This window comes from Oenanthe melanoleuca, chromosome 3, assembly GCF_029582105.1.
Source record: "Oenanthe melanoleuca isolate GR-GAL-2019-014 chromosome 3, OMel1.0, whole genome shotgun sequence".
NCBI lineage: Eukaryota > Metazoa > Chordata > Aves > Passeriformes > Muscicapidae > Oenanthe > Oenanthe melanoleuca.
In genome coordinates, this window is record NC_079336.1 from 27,997,911 (window position 1) to 28,016,220 (window position 18,310).

Here is an 18,310-nt window from a genome sequence, read left to right on the forward strand (position 1 = left end):
TATCAACCTCCTGACCAAGCTAAGTGAAAGCCTGCCAAGAATTAAAGGGAGAAGAAAGGGATGTAAGCAGCTCGGGTACTTCCTTTCTAGAGATATTTTTTACCAGCACTGCAATTCTCTGGGTCTTACTGAGGGAACTGATGTGTTAGGTAGAGTTCAGCAACATTCTGATTTTACCTTCTGTGCTGAACACAAACCCAGAGAGGGCTGAAGGCAAGTGGCACACGGGCTGGTCGTTAGGAGGCTATGTAAAATAGTGAGAGCACCTCGTGATGGTGATTAAACAGCCATGATGACTGCCTTCCCTCCTAGCCCGACTTATGTTTCCAGCTAGACACACTCTACCTTCTCTTCGAGGCTGCAGCAACTCACCTTTGCCTGCTCACAGCCTCAATGGGCTGCACAAACTGCACTGAGGTTACCACAGGATGGTAGCAGAAATGATTCTGTCATCACCATTAGACACTTCAGAAAAGGTCAAAACCTAAATTTTAGAAGCACAGTAATAGATGCACCCTCTTCATAACAAAAAATCTGTCCTTATTGCTGCTCATGCCAGTGCAAGGAAACTTTGTTCCCTAGAGCTCAGCAAAGTAACACCTTCTGCCAACACAAGAGCAGTGCCAAGACATGCTAAAATGGGAACCAAAGAGGAAATTGAAAGTTAAGCTGGGTTCAGATTTTAGTTTTTTAAAAAAGTCCTTCATTCTGAAGTGATAAATGTGGAAGTGAGGATTAAAAAATGTTCAATTCTACGTCACGTGCCTTTGAATTCTTTGGAGAGGTAGAAAGTTGGCACAAATCTTCTGCATTAGAATTCATTGCAACAGTAATTTCTGTGAGAAGATCTGAAAGCACACACCTCATTTTCTAAAATGCAAATATTTTGCTCCTTGTTTAAAGTGTCTAGAGGCTTAAAATAAGAGTTGATATAAATCACAGTTAAAACCTGTAATATATACTTGCCACTAAGCATAACTGCATTCAAGATACATTAGTTACATTTTTGGTCAGCTCAAATAAATGTTTGTCCCACCAGCTGATATTTCCCTCCTAAGAGGAAAAAACTGGTTCCACAAATCCATTCCAGCAAATTCAAGAGTATTAGCAACATAAGCCAAAATGCAATCAAATAAAAGTGATGCTTTATTGCTTATAATGAGAACTAGAGGATATATATCTTCAGATTTATTTTCAGTAAAAAACTGATATTCTGCAAGATATTCCGTAATAGAGCTGAAGAAATTCAGTGCAAACTATTTCTCAATATATGATGGATGTCTCAACTCTGATTCTAGTTCATGATGCAATTTTAGCACATCCTGTTTCTACTCATATACTCACATAACATAACAGATTTGCTGCAAGCACAGAAACATCTTTGAAAAGTTAAAAATTACTTACTTCTAAGCAAAAGTGCTTTATCTGTACACATTCCACTAGGAGTTGCTGAATATCTAGGGACAAAATATCTCACCAGTATCCAAAACAGAGAGCATTCTACAGATGCAATTAAGAGCATTTTCTTGTTGTACAGCTTTCATGGAGGAGAATGCATATGACACTATCTTTAAGTCAATACACCCAGCAAGTATAGTCTGCCATCAGTTCAGAAAACTCTGCAAGAGAAGCACTGACAATGATATGACCAAGTCTAATCACCCATGTCCCATGACTTCAGAGAGTAAGCTCCAGAAGTCTGAAGGACTCAAAGCACCATTACCCTTTCTAGATGTACTTTAAATCTGTTTTAGCTATGAGTAGATGAGTATTCTTACATAGCCAAGAGGAGCTGTAGACAATAAGAACTTGTGAACACAAGGCAAACTGTGGGCATCTCAAGGAGAGTACACAGCCCCAATGTGCAAGCACTTCACAAACATTCAGTTGGTGGTGGAGAAAACTGACATCTATAACCACAGAAAAGTGGTAGACAGGCTTAGACCTGGGTCCAGCCAACACTAGTACAAGGAAGATGATTTTCATACCTTTATTTCATGCTTGTAGCTTTTTGCTTGTGTCTTAAGAGACGCACTTACACTTTCTTCCCCTCAATGTATGTCCACTTGGCAGTATAAGGGTTAAACTAGTATTACATCAGTAATGACATAAGATTTGAAACATTCCAAAATAACACTGTTCTCATACGCAGCAACTACAAAATGCCTGAGGTAAAAATGTGTCAAGTTCCAAATTTTAATTATTCAAACCCTATACTGAAACACTCACGTTCTCCTTTTCCTAAAGCTACCACTTTGATTCCATTTTACTAATGTGAAAAACCTGGAGATCCTCATCATGAGAAGGAGAATGCTCAGATTAGGAAACTTGCAAGCTCTTTTCAGTATGTGTTTGCATCTCTTTTACAATCGGATTTTCAGCTCAGCACACAGACATGGAAGGAAATGTAACATAAAAAAAAAGATCTTTTAACAAAGCTGCTATCTGCAGTCAGTTCCTCCCAGGAATGAAACACCCAACTTTCCAGGACAGCACCAGATATATTTGTATAAAACATCTTTGTGATAGAAATGAACAAAAGAACAACAAGGCTCCTTTACAGATTTCCTCATACAAGTCATGAAATCCTTCTGTGTAGATAGTTGCTATGGTGCAGACTTAAGGGGAAAAAGAGGGGAGATCAGACTTCTTGTTTACAGGTTTCCAATATGCTCCACTTGATCCATCTTGAAATTGAAACCCTTTAGCTTCCTGTCTTAAGGCTGTCAGATGGTAGAGAACAAACACAGTGTTAGCAACTTTACAAAGCCCCCACATGTTCTGCACAGAGCTACAGAAAAACATCCACATGGATTAGGCAACAGACAGGAGGGACAATATAGTTTCAAAGAGAATAAAAGCCTTACTAAATCCTGAAGGACTTATTCAAGGGAAAAGAGACTTACTCGGGGAATGAAATGCCAGATTACCTCTGAACATTGTCAACGCTTCACCACAATATAACATAGCATGGATCTATTAAAAAATACACCATTTTGACATTCTCAGGCAAAATCCTGATTCTTCTGAGAACTTCTTACACAGGTTTTATCCCAACAGGTATGCCTGTCTATTTACAGATTAAAGAAGAGTAAGACAAAGACACTTAGGGTAGGATTAAACTTGCACTAAGACACCTACACCATGCAGTCCTCTATAGTCAAAAAGCCTACAGAGAGATTCAGGTTACTCTACAGCAGACATCTGGGGTCTAATTCAGGCAAGTACTGTCAGTTTAAATGTCCTGGCAGTTTCACCTCAGTGGAAGTTGCTCCTGTAAACCCTGTATCCATCAGCATTATGCAATTTTTACCAATGCTTTAGAGCTCCAAGCTGGCACCTGGTTCAGGCAGGCGACCAGAGGGCTACTATCCAGCCCCACTACTCTACCAAGGGTATTTTTTTCCAGCTACAAAGATAGATAGCACAGAAACTTGGTGCAAAAGTATAAAACTTAAATGTTCTTCATCAACCATGAACAGAATGCATCTTTTATTCTTCTGACAACTGATAAGAATATAGTTATCACTTGCTGAATACTCAAGCCTCCTATTTATTGTTGTTGGGGGGCTATGCAAGAGAATTGGCCTTTGCAGTTACTTCTTTGGGGTCCCATGTTTTAAAGAAGCTGCCAAATGTAATTTCTTCCCTAGATCCTTTAGTCACTTGCCAGAAGATTAGACCAGATCTTTTTGCCAAAACCTTCTATTTAATCTATCTGCATGAACTGCCTTAACCAACTTATTTTCAGCATAGTGTAAAAAACTCACTTATACAGGACAGGTTAGTTCTCCCATTCAGTCAGTGACCAGTCTGGTTCTGTCATATATTGTGCTTCCACTGAACATCCAGGATGAGATAGAAGTAACCATCTGATCCAAGATAATTCCAAAGTTTAGGAACTAAATGATGAAGTCTTTCTAAAAAAACGCATAAAATTCCCTGCATGGACAGAGATGCCTTTAAAGACCTCCAGAGGGAGATCCTGTCTAATTTTTAGCATTTAAATTGCTTTGAACATCCATCTTAGGCACCATCAGTGACGCCACCAGCATCTTGCTACAGACTGAATATTCAGCTCAGTCAGGTCAGGAATTCAAAACTAAAAAAAGAAAATGAAACAACTTTCAAATTCTATGGCAGTTTTCTTGCTCTCTTTAGACTGCCATTTATTTATCCCCTGCTCCCAGAACTTCAGTTTGCCTTAATCTGTTTCTCTTTCTTCACCTGCTTACTGTTTGCACAAAGTATAAAAATATTATTTTCCATATTGTCACATGCCTGGAAATTTAAACTAATGCCCCAAACCATACTCCCCACTGTCGAAAACAGCCTTAACTGAAACAGTAGCATCTAATCTGTATTTGTGCTACCACAAGCACCACTAGAAATTTGAAGAAGAAAAAAATAATACCTGGAGGGTACTGATCTAGACTTATTTCCATTATTTTTTGGTTCTACCATCTTCTGGGATTTGTTTCCATGGGATATTAATCTGCTGGCTGTCAACCCAGAAGCCCTCCTGACTGTGTTCTGCTGACAGAAATCAGACCTTCACTAAGGCTAGACTGGGACAAAACAACTATAGGTTTTAAACACCTGAGAAAGCATTGTCCCTTCATATTTACAGGCATACTTTCCCCTTTATTTAACAAGCATCAGAACGATTCTGCTAATGTAGCTATAACCCATTTTTCACATCTTAGAGATAAAGGACACCGTGCAAGAAAGACATACAGTGCTTCTACAGCTATACCCTTTATACACAACCCACCCAATAGTAAGGATATTTAAGAGAGTCACATAGTTCCCATGGAGAGAGAGCTGAGATCTTGTCAGATTTTATTCCAAATCTACTGAAAACAGAAGAGCTTTTGCCAAGTCCATTCTGGCAAGTGTTTCCAGCATTATCCTGTCTTGCCAAACTGCATTTAGATTTTGCTGGACTTATTTACTTGTTCAAAATGCTCAGAGAAGTGGAACTATTTGTTGCTGTAGAGACTTTGGCTTACTTTGAAGATCTGGAACAACATTTAAAAGATGAATCAGAGACCGACTAACTTAGGAATTTGATCTGTTAACCTCAGCTCACAGCAATAGAGCTTGCTCAGTGTTAGAAGTAATCCACAGTGCAGCTACTTCAGGTCTGAGACCAGCCAACTCTCTGAACACTTAAATGACACTTTCAACATGCTGTTTTTATATAGCCAAGTTTTATCCCTCTCAAAAATACCACCCAACACAAGCTGTAAGATGACGCTGACGATCCTCTTTAGGGGTCAAAACAGCACAACCATGCTTCATGAAAAAAAAACCAACAACACAAACAAAAACCATCAGCATTCTTTGCTGACTACATGAATCCTCTGAAGGCTTGATTTTCAGAAGGCATCAAGCATCCAGTCTCTCTCTCAAACACAAAAGTACATCTCTTTAGGACACTGTAAGTTAAAGGCTGATCCCTCTCACTGTTGTGCTGTTGTGCACACCCTCACTCCCCACAGAGCCCGTCAGTTCTCTGCTTCCACCCTGTCACTGAGGCACGCAGGAATGCTTTTGATCAGATGCATCAGAGGTACACTGCTGACATATTCTGCCTGACAGAGTCATGCTCTACTGCTCAATACAAAAAACAGACTGAAAATATTTAAGTATTTCAAAAATTCAAATCTGCAGCACTTGTTTTCAAGCTTTTGGTACTGTTTCTCCCATGCTTGGCCATTCCACATTTTCAGCTTTACAAGTTTGCTTTTTCTCTCTTTTTTTTTTTTTTCTTTGCTAAGCCAGACATTCATTCTTCATGCCTCCCTCTATTTCCCCAACTCCTGGCACAGCCCACTGCCTTGCAATAGACAGCAACCTTGCCTTTCCTTTTCCAACACAGAAGCTATGTACTAAGACATAGCCATGGTCCAGCTACTCTCAAAGCACATACTGTCTTGAAAAAAGTACAAAATACCACTTAGGCTTATATAGTGTTACTCTTCTAAGTCCTCACTTAGAATTCAGACTGGAAGATGTGTAAACATATCCTACACTTCTGGTTTCTAAATGTGTACATGTATGTGTTTTGGTTGCATTCAAGGTGAACAGTACCACCTTGCTTACTAAGAGTTACAAGCAACCTACCATATGATCCATTTTCATCTTCATTGTACCTTTTCAATATTTAATTCACTTGCAAGCTAACAGGAATACCTGAGGATTTTTCTAGAGAAAAAAAACAAGAGAAAATAAAGAATCGAAGCCTGCCACTCTCTACCCCAGGGACTCAGTGACTGCTCTTCATCAATAGTTTTAAATCTGTTCATCAGATACATCATATCTAGACTTTTTACAATTTCAACTTTTTCTACCAGGATGTTTGGGCTGCCAAACCGAGTATCACGGAATATATCATAAAGGCTAGTGTTTGTATGAGGCTATCAATCTGCCTGACTTAACAGGAAATAAAATAAATAGACAATGTAATAAGTGAGTTCCATTTCCTGGTAGGATCTACTCAATTTACCTACTTTGGTCCAAGTCCTATTTCAGTATTTCTGTCCAAAACCACATCAAGCTGACAGTCTATAAGCAGTTGTAAACTCTACTCAGCCAGTTAAGCCCTGGTACAATTCAGTTTCTATCTGTAATCTGGAATATGCTAATTTTAGATTAGCAATCCACAGAGTTTTTTAATATTACTGCTCTCCAATTCCTTGATACAAGTTATTGGCATCTTCTAAGCTATGTCCTATTTTAAAAGCTGTGGTTAAACATCCTCCTGGCTTGCTAAAGTTGAAAGAATGCCATCAACATTTGTGTCTGACTACGCCCCAGTTTTTTAATGACAAGCCTGACAAGTCTATAGCATATTGGCTTTAAGCACTACTATATAATTTTGACTACTACCTGATCATGAGCACCAACATTAAAATCCTTTTGTGTCTAATAAAAGTCTTTCTTTTTCTCTCACTGTCCAGCTGTCCTCCCGCCATCCATGACATTTTCTTACTAATTTTATACATCACTTCATTATCTGCTAATTTATATTCATGGAATAAAAGCTGACAGACATCTATTTAGGGATTCCTTGTGGCAGGAGGAAGGGAAAGAATATTTTAAAGCACCGTTTCCACCTCTATTCTCAGACATTTTATCTTTACTATCTCACCTGATTATGGATTTTTCCACAACTAGTAAGATTTTTGTAAGCCATTCAAAAGTGCTACACCTTTTCAGCTCGTATTTGATCTTTTCCCTTGTGTTAAAAAGCTTTCTACCTTTTGAATTTTCCTTTGAAGAAAAAAAATACTAAATTCATCTGACTATAAACTGACTTCTAAGAGCAAAGATACGTATACCAGAGGTAGTTATCCCAGACTGGCTTGAAGCTAAAGGAGAGAAATAAGTAGGGCAACTGAGGACAAGTCATCCCATTCCAAAATACATATCTAAAATAAAACATGTAAATTGTCATGTAAAAGGGCCTCTCCTTATTCCTTAATGTAAGCCTAGAATAGTGCAGCTCAAATATATTTAACTGCAATACAGCTGTACTAAGTTCAGAAATATAATGCTTATCATAGATATTTCCTACCAATTTTCATGAACAATTAGAATCCCACAGAGTATTCAAAGGTAATGATAACCACACTAACTCACAGTGGGACAGAGAAACTACATTTCCAGTGGGTTTTCACCTTAAGACACAACCATATTTATTTTCAGAACATTAATAATTCCTATTAGTCTCTTTGTGAAGAAGCTTATGTATTCATAAAATAAGCACTTCTGAGGTACTTCACTGATTCAGATACCTGTATTATTGACCTGTCAACAGCTGTCACCTTTGCTCAGAACTGTGTATCTGTAGAGTCATAACCCTGGGCCTCATCTAACAAGCTCTGCAGAATAAATACACACATTTCAAGTAAGTCTGGCCTGTGTCTTTTAAGTATTTCTGAAGATGCTTCTGTGCATGCAAGTTTCTCTAAGAAGAGCTGGAGAAGGTTTAGCATACAGGACATTGTGCCAACTCTGCAGAGCCATGTGAGTGTTGATTTATGTGCTTTTCCCTCTGCTCCTAGTTGCATCTTGCCCTTGCCCTGTAAATTTAGGACCTAAGCCAGTTTGCTTGCTTTCACTGCTTTCCCTGCATTACATAGAAGCTCCAATTACTGACTGGAGTTTCTTAAGAGGCATCACTACTCAAACAAAAGTCCAAAACCCCTCATAGCAGGAATGATTTCAAGGAGATAGGAAGTAAATGTGCCTCACATAGGCTGCCATTTCATCATTGTTTAGTTTGTTTAAAATAAATTCTGTATGTTTTGAAAACATTTTGGGATGTTGATGAAGAACACTTATAGTGAGAGAATTAACCACTGCTATGAATCCCAGAATCACATCAGATATCTAAAAAGGCTTTCAGGTTACATAGCTTTTAACAATCAAAATGAAGAGGAACTTCACAGATCATTCTATCCTCCATAAATTAAATTGCTGAGACACTAATAAGATACTTGCTCTAATGGAACAGCAGCATTTGTACCTAATGCAGGTAGACTAAGTATTCAGCTTTATATTTTTAAGCCACTAATATCTGAGCAAGAGCTTCAGATAAGCACGTATTCCACTGAATAATGTCATCCACTACAGGCAAAATGCTAGCAAATAATTGTATTAAGAAATTCTAGAACACAAGGCTGGTTTACTTCACATAGCATGCACATCTAGGCAACGGGTAGGAAAAAAGCCAAACCATTTGCACAGCTTCCTTTGCCTCTTTCTTCTCCTTCTTCCCTGATACAGGGGGTTGTGTGTGTGTATATACACATATGTACACAACCTAATAAAAATACAAGGCAGAGTATATCAGCCTTGTATAGTGGAACATCTTAATACAATTACTTTCATGTTTATATATATATATAAAAATATATATAAAGGAACATTAAGGATATACAAGTTGTTATGCAGACTGGTGAAAACCTTTCTGGAGGAAGTAAAATGTTTTCACTGTTCTGCACAGAACAAAGCAGACAGCTTCCCAGAAATAGCAGCACACATCAGAAATGTGGCTATCAACTCTGCAAAGTCAACACTGCAATATGAAAATATTAATCCTGTTCTCTAAGTATACAGAAGGTGAGGAGGGCAAGAGGAAAAAGAGTACTATAAACATTACTGTAAGAACATTTCTTAACAGCCTATGGCAATCAGCAGAGTGCAAAAACTCTTCCCAAAGCTTTTACTACAGCAAAGTACTTAAAAAGGTTGTTGACTGATTAACCTTTTATTTCTGAGACCAAGGAAAAAGGTTTGAAAAGGATTGAAAAAGTTCAGGTCCATAACAGAGACTAATAGCATTACAGAACAACTGGATGTGGGACTTATTTCATGTACAGGCTGTGATGAAGACAAAAGCAAGCAGTTAAAGTTGCATCTAATGAATAAAGGCGAGTCAAGGAAAGGCAAAGAAATGAGTGATGTGGTGAAAGCAAAGAGACAAGAGATCTCTGCACAGCATCCTGGACAGCTAAAAGCCCTCTGTCCTCACACTAGAAGGGCTACAAAAGGAGTGCAATGAAGAACACAGAATGGCTCAGATGTCAATGCTCAAAAACCTACTACTGACTGAAATACACCTGGATGCCCAAAGGAGACTGCAAAAAAACTGCTCGGAGCAATATCCCTCTCTTCCACTGATAGTCTTGCCTTGCTACAGGCAGAAATTCTTGAATTAATTTTCTATGCTCTGCACTATGAAAGGAGGTATGTATTTATTCAAAGGATCTACAAAGAAGAGGGGGAAGAAAAAATACTTCAGCAACACAAGACAAAGTAATAGAAATTATCTTCAATTTATTCACAAGAAAAAAACAAGTGCCAATAACAGGAAGCCTGAATTGGAGGAAAATGCTGGCTAACCATATTAAATTAAGAGATGTATTGTTAAATAAAAGCAGCTACGTTGACATCCACAGTCAAAAAGATGCCTCAAGCTATCATCTGGAAAAACACTATGTCACTGCATGGCACGTGGCTTCCTTCCCATATCCTTTGTTCATTTATTTGTTTCATAATAACTATTTGAAGCTTTAGGAAAAAACCAAAACAGCCTGCATATATCAACAGAAAAAAAATTGGCATTCATGCATCTTGGTCTATAAATTTCTGCTTAAAGGGGAAAAACTTACGTGCCAAATTCAACTAAATTCACTTTAACTCAAAAGAATCATCCTTTCTAATTCAGATTTTTTAGTGATACAGAATTAGTTAGTCTTCTTTAATTCTGTTTCTAAACAACACAAGCACATTCTTTAATGCCTATTTCATATATAATTAACAGAGACCTTCCCAAGAAACAGTGTGATTAAACACTCACTTTTGGCAAAGAGTTAAAGCACGTATCTGAACAATATATGGTTTTGAGTGCAGCTTGAGTAGGAACAGCAGCTCAGTACTGAAAACCTTCCATTCACATCATTACCTGCATTTTCTTCATAACAAGTGCATATGTAGGTGGATGGATTGGGCTGTTTCCAACAGTTGCCCTGTCAAGTTTAAGATGATTTCCATAAACAGCATGCAGATGTAAATAGTGCTGGTTGACTTTCCTCTTTACTTCCCTCCTTCCTCTTGCCAGAGTCAAAACCAAGACCCCTCAGACAAGACCTGTTCTTTTCTTTCAAACAACGCTGGGGAGTAAAGAAGCTTTTTAAGAATACATTGTAAATTCTGCAGATGCATGAAGAGGCTTGACTTGACCTATCCAAATCTGAAAGCCATGGCCTGAAAACAACACCCTGCCTTCTCAGGGAGATGGTGACCTCAATAAGTACCAGGTAAGACAACATACACCAATATTTAAGGCATGATAAAGCTAGCAGCCAGCTGCTATTTCAGACAGAAAATAAGGGCCACTGCTCTAACACTCTGGTAATGGGTTTGCATGGCCAGGTTTTGGTAGCAGTGCAGACTACAAGGGTGGCTTCTGTGAGCAGCTGCCAGAGGCTTTTCCTGTGTCTGGCAGAGTCAAGGACAGCCATCTCTGAGATGGAACCGCTGCTGGCCAAGATCGAGCCAGTCTGAGCAGGTAGTAGTGCCCCATGATAACATATTTAAGAAGGAAAAGAAGTCATTGTGCAAAAATAATTTGGCTCTAAGAAGAGAGAAGTGAGAATATGCAAGAGGAACACTACTCAAAACACCAAGGTCAGTGGAGGAGGAGGAGGAGGTGCTCTAGGCACTGGAGCAGAAATTTCCCTGCACTCCGTGGGGATGCAGAGATCCACCTGCAGCCCATGAAGGGGACCCACACTTAAGAAGGTGGAAGCCCAAAAGATGCTGTAACCCTGCTGGAAGTCTGTGCTGGGCAGGCTCCTGGCAGGGACCCACAGACTCAAGTAGAGAGGAGCCAATGCTGGAGCAGGTTTCCTGGTAGGACTTTTAAGCCTGTGGGGGATCCACACAGGATCAGGCTGTGCCTGAAGGGCTGCATCCTGTGGAAGAGTGACCCATGTTGGAGCAGTTAATGAGGAACTTAAGTCTATGGGAAGGATTCACGTAAGTTCCTGGAGAATTGTCTCTCAAGGGAGGGATCCCACGCTTGAGCAGGAGAAAGACTTCTCTCCCTGAGCACCATCAGGAACAATCTGTGATGAACTGATCATGGCCACCATTCTCCATCTCCCTTTGTCACTGTGGGGAAGGAGGTTGAGCGTGAGGATGGAGGAGTGGGGAAAAGGTGCTTTTAAGCTTTGTTTTATTTCTCATTATTCTGCTCTAATTTTGAATGGTAATAAATTCAATTAATATCCCCAAGTCAAGTCTGTTTTGCCTGTGACAATATTTGGAGAGTGATCTCTTTCTGTCCTTATTTCAGTTCATGAACCTTTTGTTTTATTTTCTTCCCCCATAAATTCTTCTGAAGTTCAGCCCTAACAGTTTTTAAGAGGTTGTTGGCAGAAGAGCAGATTACATATCTGAAGCTGCTTTTTACGAAGAAAACTCATGTGCATGTAGAGTGATTGGAGGCTGAAGAAAACAGTCCCAACATATTACTACATTTTCCAAGAGGAAACACGCTGAACTTTGAGACAGTACGTAATTCAGGAAGAAGAGTAATAGAATGGGTATTGAAAGAATTTCCTGCCAAAGCACAAATATTATCAATATGTAAATCTTCACAGGAGGTACTTAATGCTTTTGATATTAAATACTCTGCCTATGCAAGTCTTTTCCTATTGCTCAATCCTCTTCAAAACTATTGCGAAGCTTTCCAGATGAGGAGATTATGTCAAGAATCTTCTACCTAGATGGCATTTCTCAAGTGCATCCAAATCTCATAAACCTCATTACAAGTTTACTTAGAAAGTGGTTGTCAATAAAGCCAGTTTTAAGCCCAGAAAGACTTCTCTAAGCACTTGTTATTTGTTAAACCATAACTCTGTTGATTACTATTCTACTTTGTCACTAGTACATCCACCTCTATAATTTTCAAATTTAACGTTGACTGTTGCCTGTAATTCCCATTTTTCTTCCTCCATAAATACCAAAAATGAAGCTATTTTTTCAACCCATGTAAACCATACCCTGAACATCTACCTTGGCCCTGAATTAAATTTGCTATTATTTTAAGTCAAATGCTGTATTTGTTGAGTTTTCTTTCTCGGAGTTCACTAAAAGCTTGTCACCTAGATCTGCAAGAAAAGGCTTTTGGAAATCTCTGCCCATGTCACCTGCTCCATCAGCAAAGAAAAAAAAAAAATCATCAACCTAAAATCACAGCTTCACTGTTTGCCCTAATTTCAAGTCTACTATACTATCCAACTAAACCATCATCTTCCAAGATATTTACAGCCAAATAAATAACTGGCTGAGAAGATATGTCTTCTGCCTTCCTACATTTCTTTTTGGGACACCTCATACCTAACTATGAACAAGAAGTGTGCAAGATGATGTACAGTGCTAATCCTAACAGAACGTTCAAGCCTTACTGAAATACAATATAATTTGAACCTGACAAGTATACAAATCTTCATTGGATGCTATTTGCAAAACACAGATTAGTGAAGTTTCTCAAATACAAAATATGGTGGTTTTGACACTGCAGATACTTTTTTACCTACATGACAATAATCTTTTTTAAGAACTCTAACCAGGGCATTAACTTCTTAAGTCACAAAGCCTGGAAAGTCTTAGGGTATCTATATCTTATGTGAAATGTAAAGGGACAGATTAATGTTTAGATCATGTCCTCTCATACTTTTATACAAACATGCATACAAACATATTTGAGGAAAAAAGACAACAAAAAAACCAATTAACAACACAATTCACTTTACCAAAAGCCCAGATATTTAACGCAAGCAGATGTATATCGTCTCTATGTTCTCTCAAGAAGGAATTCACTAGTGCTTTCAGTACCATCAGTATCAACTTAAATCAGTTATGTGCTACAACCTCACTGCTCTTTTTCTGGTATGACAGCAATCACCCTTAAGTAGTGTCCCAATCACATAAATTCTTCTCTAGGTCTTATGGTCATTATTTTAGCAACAGGGTCCACCCACACATATAATTCATTGGCAGGACTGGAATATTGAAATTGCCTCAATTGACTTCTAGAAAAGTATGAAAAGTATGAATCAACTTTTAGCACTTCCTCTTTTTTTTTTTTTTTTTTTTTTTTTTTTGCAAGGGAGGGTGAAGGTCACTGAACCTCAAGCAGCTGAGATGCTATGATACATCTAAGGTAAACCCGGACACATGAAATCTCCCTGGGTTGGGGTCCTCTTCCAGGAAAAATAAATTTTTAATACTTCCCCCCTGCCAAAGTTTTGCTTACTGGTGAATTTCCAGTTCCCAGAAGTCCTTTAAGTGATTACTTCCTACAAGGCTTAGGATTTCAAATTCTAAATGAACCATTGGAGAGATGATAGATGCGAAATAATCTTGTGAAAACTTTCTAGTGGAGTCTAAAAACAAAGCCAAGCAACCTGTACAAACAAGCAACTCTGAAAACTTAGAACTGAGTTTGCAGTTAAAAATATTGCCTGACTCCATTTTGGAGTCTTCCTAACAGAGAGGGGATAATTTCTAGATATTAAGACACAGACATCACAAGAAAGATTAAGCAGTATGTAGAAAAGTTTGGCCTAATTCATATGCCTGTGATAAATGAAATAAAAGTTTTAAACGGCCAGCTATGTTTTAGTGTCAAACATTTCTTGACGTCTGTGGCAGTTGGCAGCTGCAAACATCCGACTGAAAGCCCCATCTGCTGCTTCACAGCTTCCAGTCGAGGATGTTTACAGTCGCTCACTGTCAACAGCAACATACATTCCTTGGCTGTTTATTTTATATTATTAACATGCAGAAGCCTCCAAACAGGTTAGTTAAGATCACTTCAACTTCTGATGCTGTGTTGCTGCCTGCAGATGTACATCGGACTGTTTTTATAGTATTTACTAATAAAAAAAGTACAACTTTCAGATGAACATTTGCAAACAGCCAGGCATATTTTCTATTCAAACATTGCATTTCCAGTTATGTTGCCTGTTTTACACACAGTAAGAATTAAAGACATACAAAAAGGGAAACTTGCTTCCACTGTTGTATTTGTTTTTGCTCCCCGAGAGACTCGACCAATCCTGTCACATTCATACAAAAACTGCATTACTCTACAACAAAGTTCACTTATCACAGCAACTAAAGATAGTAACCAGCACAGAAATAGAACCAAACCCTTCCTAAGGGTATTGCACTAGTGTCTGGGATGGCTTCCTTTCCTTCAGAAAAAATGGGTGCAAGAAAATTATATGATATTAAAAGTTTAGCTTATGCAATATTTGCTTCTAAATAAAACCCTAGGAAAAAACCCCACCACCCAGCCCAGAGGGGACTGTGGGGAAGAGGGAAGAAGTTGTATAGCAAGCTCTGCAAAGGCTTCAATAAAGTTCCAGATTTCTATGAATTATCTGAGCTAACCAGCTGCTGCTACACTTCACATGGAGTTGGCAGAATGGCATTTCTCACCAAATGAAAAAGCCAAAAAGATTTGGCATAACAACGTCTCAGTTGTACAGTTCTGCTGTTTGTTTTTTGTTCTATCTCCCATTTCCTTATTAAGTTAATGACGGGGAAAATTAAAGATTAATCACTCAACTATTTTTCTGAAGTCATATGAAACCGCAGCAGGCAAGCAGAGTGATTATATCACTCTAATTAGAAGGTGTTTTTTCTTGAAACTTTCTTACCCCCAAATGAAATTACCACACTGTAAACCGAGAAGGTTATGAAAAGACTGTAGCTGGAACGCAGAAGCCTGTGGCGTATTTACTCAAACTGATAAGTGTGAAGGATCTCTATAAATCACTTTCAAAACTCAGGGTTATATTTTCTATACTAAGGTTAAGAAAATTAATCTTTCAGGCAGCAGGTGAAAACAAGCAGAATTATGCTAGGGTCTTTCCCTTTATTCAATATAAACTTTGAGCTGCTAAACCTTCCTAGGGAATCAATTTTCTCAATGGGTCAAGTCACTAAGGAAACAAAGCAAACTTTATCAGTGCTGCACTCTACATTCCAGGAATTCCTAGCACTTGGCATCTATATACCACACCAAAGCCACAGGATCCACTCACCCTATCCTTAGGAGAGCTATCATGACAAGCTATGAAACTCCCAGTAAGGACCCCTACTTATCACAAAGTTGGCAATATGAGGAGGTAATGGTGCTTCCTGTGTGAGATCTACTCAAGAATAGGACGGTAAGAAAATACATTTACTATAACAATTCTTTAGGAAAAAAGGAAAATAATTCCTCTCTTGGCAAGTTCCATTTTATTTATCACAAGCCAGCTAAGAAATACACTTAAATCATATTGTAAAACAATATATACAGATAGTTACAAAAAACAAAACAAAACAAATAAATAAAGAAACAAAAAAAACCCCAAACGCAAAACACTGACTGCAAAATTGAAGTGTTTCAGCCTAATTACACCTACTCATGACACTAAAATTATCATTTAATTTGTAAAAATACTGGCCTAATACCTACACCTTAAAGGGGGAAAATGTAGGAAGGCTATAAAATGGAATTAATTAGATGAAGGACATTGTATCAGCAACCACATGCAATTCCACTCCATATATGGCTACCCTTCCATTTAAAAACACAGATTATATTTGTATGAAAGTCAAAAGAAGGTCAATCTAAAACTGTGAGGCACTTTGTCACACAGTATGGACTGTTATGCAGGAGAAGGCAATGACTTGTCTTTACCACTCTGATATATAATTTGTAAAGTATTCGTATAGAGGTGTTTTGTAAGAAAGTGTCCAAGACTCAAATAGCAATCAACAGATATATACTGATCTTTATAAGGTGAAACATACCTGAACAGGTAAAATACAGGTAAGACAAAAGGAACAACATCCTAACTGTTCAATGTCTTCATGTTTCTAAATCAGATTAATGGATTATTGGTGACAAAGAAAGAACTACAAAAACAAACAAAGCAACTAAACCAAAACTTGCCAAGTGCTCTTAGAATTCAAAAACAGGGTCTCTACCTTTTCTGTTATCTTCCATACAGACAAGGTGATAGGGTAACTCAGACAGGTAAATTAGTTTTTAATCATATCACATTAACACTGGAATATCAACATATGAAAATGCAAATTAAAAAGTTTTGCAAATTCTATGTAGCTTAACTTGTGGCAATTATTTCCTAAGTTGCTTTATAGTTTACATTTTCAAATTTGCTTGTCAAAAACTTTAAGATCATCATTAAATACGGGAAAGTATTATTCCTCCTCTTCCTGTCACTGACAGTAGTGAAGATTAAGCACACATTAGTTATATGAACTCAAGTTCACAGCTGTTATGATACAGCATGAGTATCTCCAACTGTTACAGATGAATCCAATTCTCCCAACTGCATTTGAGCTCTAAAATGCCTGAAGCAACAGGCTCCCCCTGCATTAAGCAGGCAGTTGCAGACAAGCAGTTGAAATTATGCACCAAATGAGACACAAAACATCCAAATATTTGGGAAGGAGATGTCAAAACTCTTGGTAAAGTCATGAACAACATGTAGTGCCTAGTTTTCTCGGGTCTCTTCCCAAAATTCTCTTCTCAATGTATAATTATTAAAGACTTCAGTCAGCTTCTAATCCACCTAAGTGAATGAATACTATAGTGCACCTCACTAGCAATATACCTGGTGAAAAAAGCCCAAGAACTTACTTCCTGGATATCAGCTGATCCTACTTCAGTCCCCTTCATAAGAGATACCCACACCTCCGGGGAGAATTACATTCTTCCTCCGCCAAAGACTGCTCCTCAGATTTCCAGGAATCTGTATCACATACATGAACAGAAGTTATTGTAATTCCAGAAGTTCAGCAGTTCAGATCACATAGTTCTCATTATTAGGACTGTCTGCAAGAAGTCAGATAGCTTTTAACAACCGTGATTACAACTGTGTTCTTTTCTGGTACCGTCATTTAAAACTTAGAATGTGTTTAAAGTGACACATTGCTGCTGAATTCAGCTGTCTCTCAATTCGTGTAGATAAAGGTCAGCTGCTAAGGCAGCATAAGCATTCAGAAACAACACTGAAAAATTTAAATTTGCCACCAGAGATAGGCATAATGACTCCTCATTTATTATATTAAGAAATGTACAGATTACACATTCAAAAGCAACCACATAATCAATCTCAGATTTAATATCATTTCAGAAAAGCAAAATCCCCAGAGACTTTAAGATTGAGAAGAATTTATTCATGTGATCATTCTAGAGGAAAAAGGACATAGAGAGCTCCCATGAAGATAGATGAGCAAACAGATACACATGAACAGATACACAATAACTACAATATTAGGCAAAACCCAAAGAAATAGAGATTGAGAAGAGCACAGAAAAAACAAAGTAAGGAGAACTACAGTAAACCAACCTAAAGTAGAGGAAGGAATACACATGACAGTTCTGAAATCTAAGTTATGAGCACACAACAAAAGAAAAAGAAGTCTGGGATATAACACTTATTAACTGAAATGTATACACTCAAAACATAATATTTATCAATTTGCACTCCTGACACCTTTTGAAGGTACTTGAACTCATTTTGGATGTGCCACATGAAACAAAGATGCCTTTGGTAAACACATCTCCACCAACCAGCTGCAGCAACAAGTGAAAGCTAAAGAGGAGTATGAACACTATGCTCTGCTATAGCATCAGTGAACAGTACAGTGTTGTTTACTCCCGTCCATTTCAAAGTCATGAGGGAATCACTGTTAAGCCTGC

General features: G+C 38.1%; 1 protein-coding gene across 1 annotated transcript in view; it reads right to left on the minus strand.

Annotated features, from left to right (window-relative positions):
* Positions 1-17,343, minus strand: part of OGFRL1 (opioid growth factor receptor like 1) — a 75,629-nt gene extending 58,286 nt beyond the window's left edge. The window contains exon 1 of the mRNA XM_056487038.1: positions 17,246-17,343. Coding sequence (XP_056343013.1) covers positions 17,246-17,284 — 39 coding nt within the window. The 5' untranslated portion in view covers positions 17,285-17,343. The remainder of the gene's footprint in view (positions 1-17,245) is intronic.
* Between the last annotated feature and the right edge of the window lie 967 nt (positions 17,344-18,310).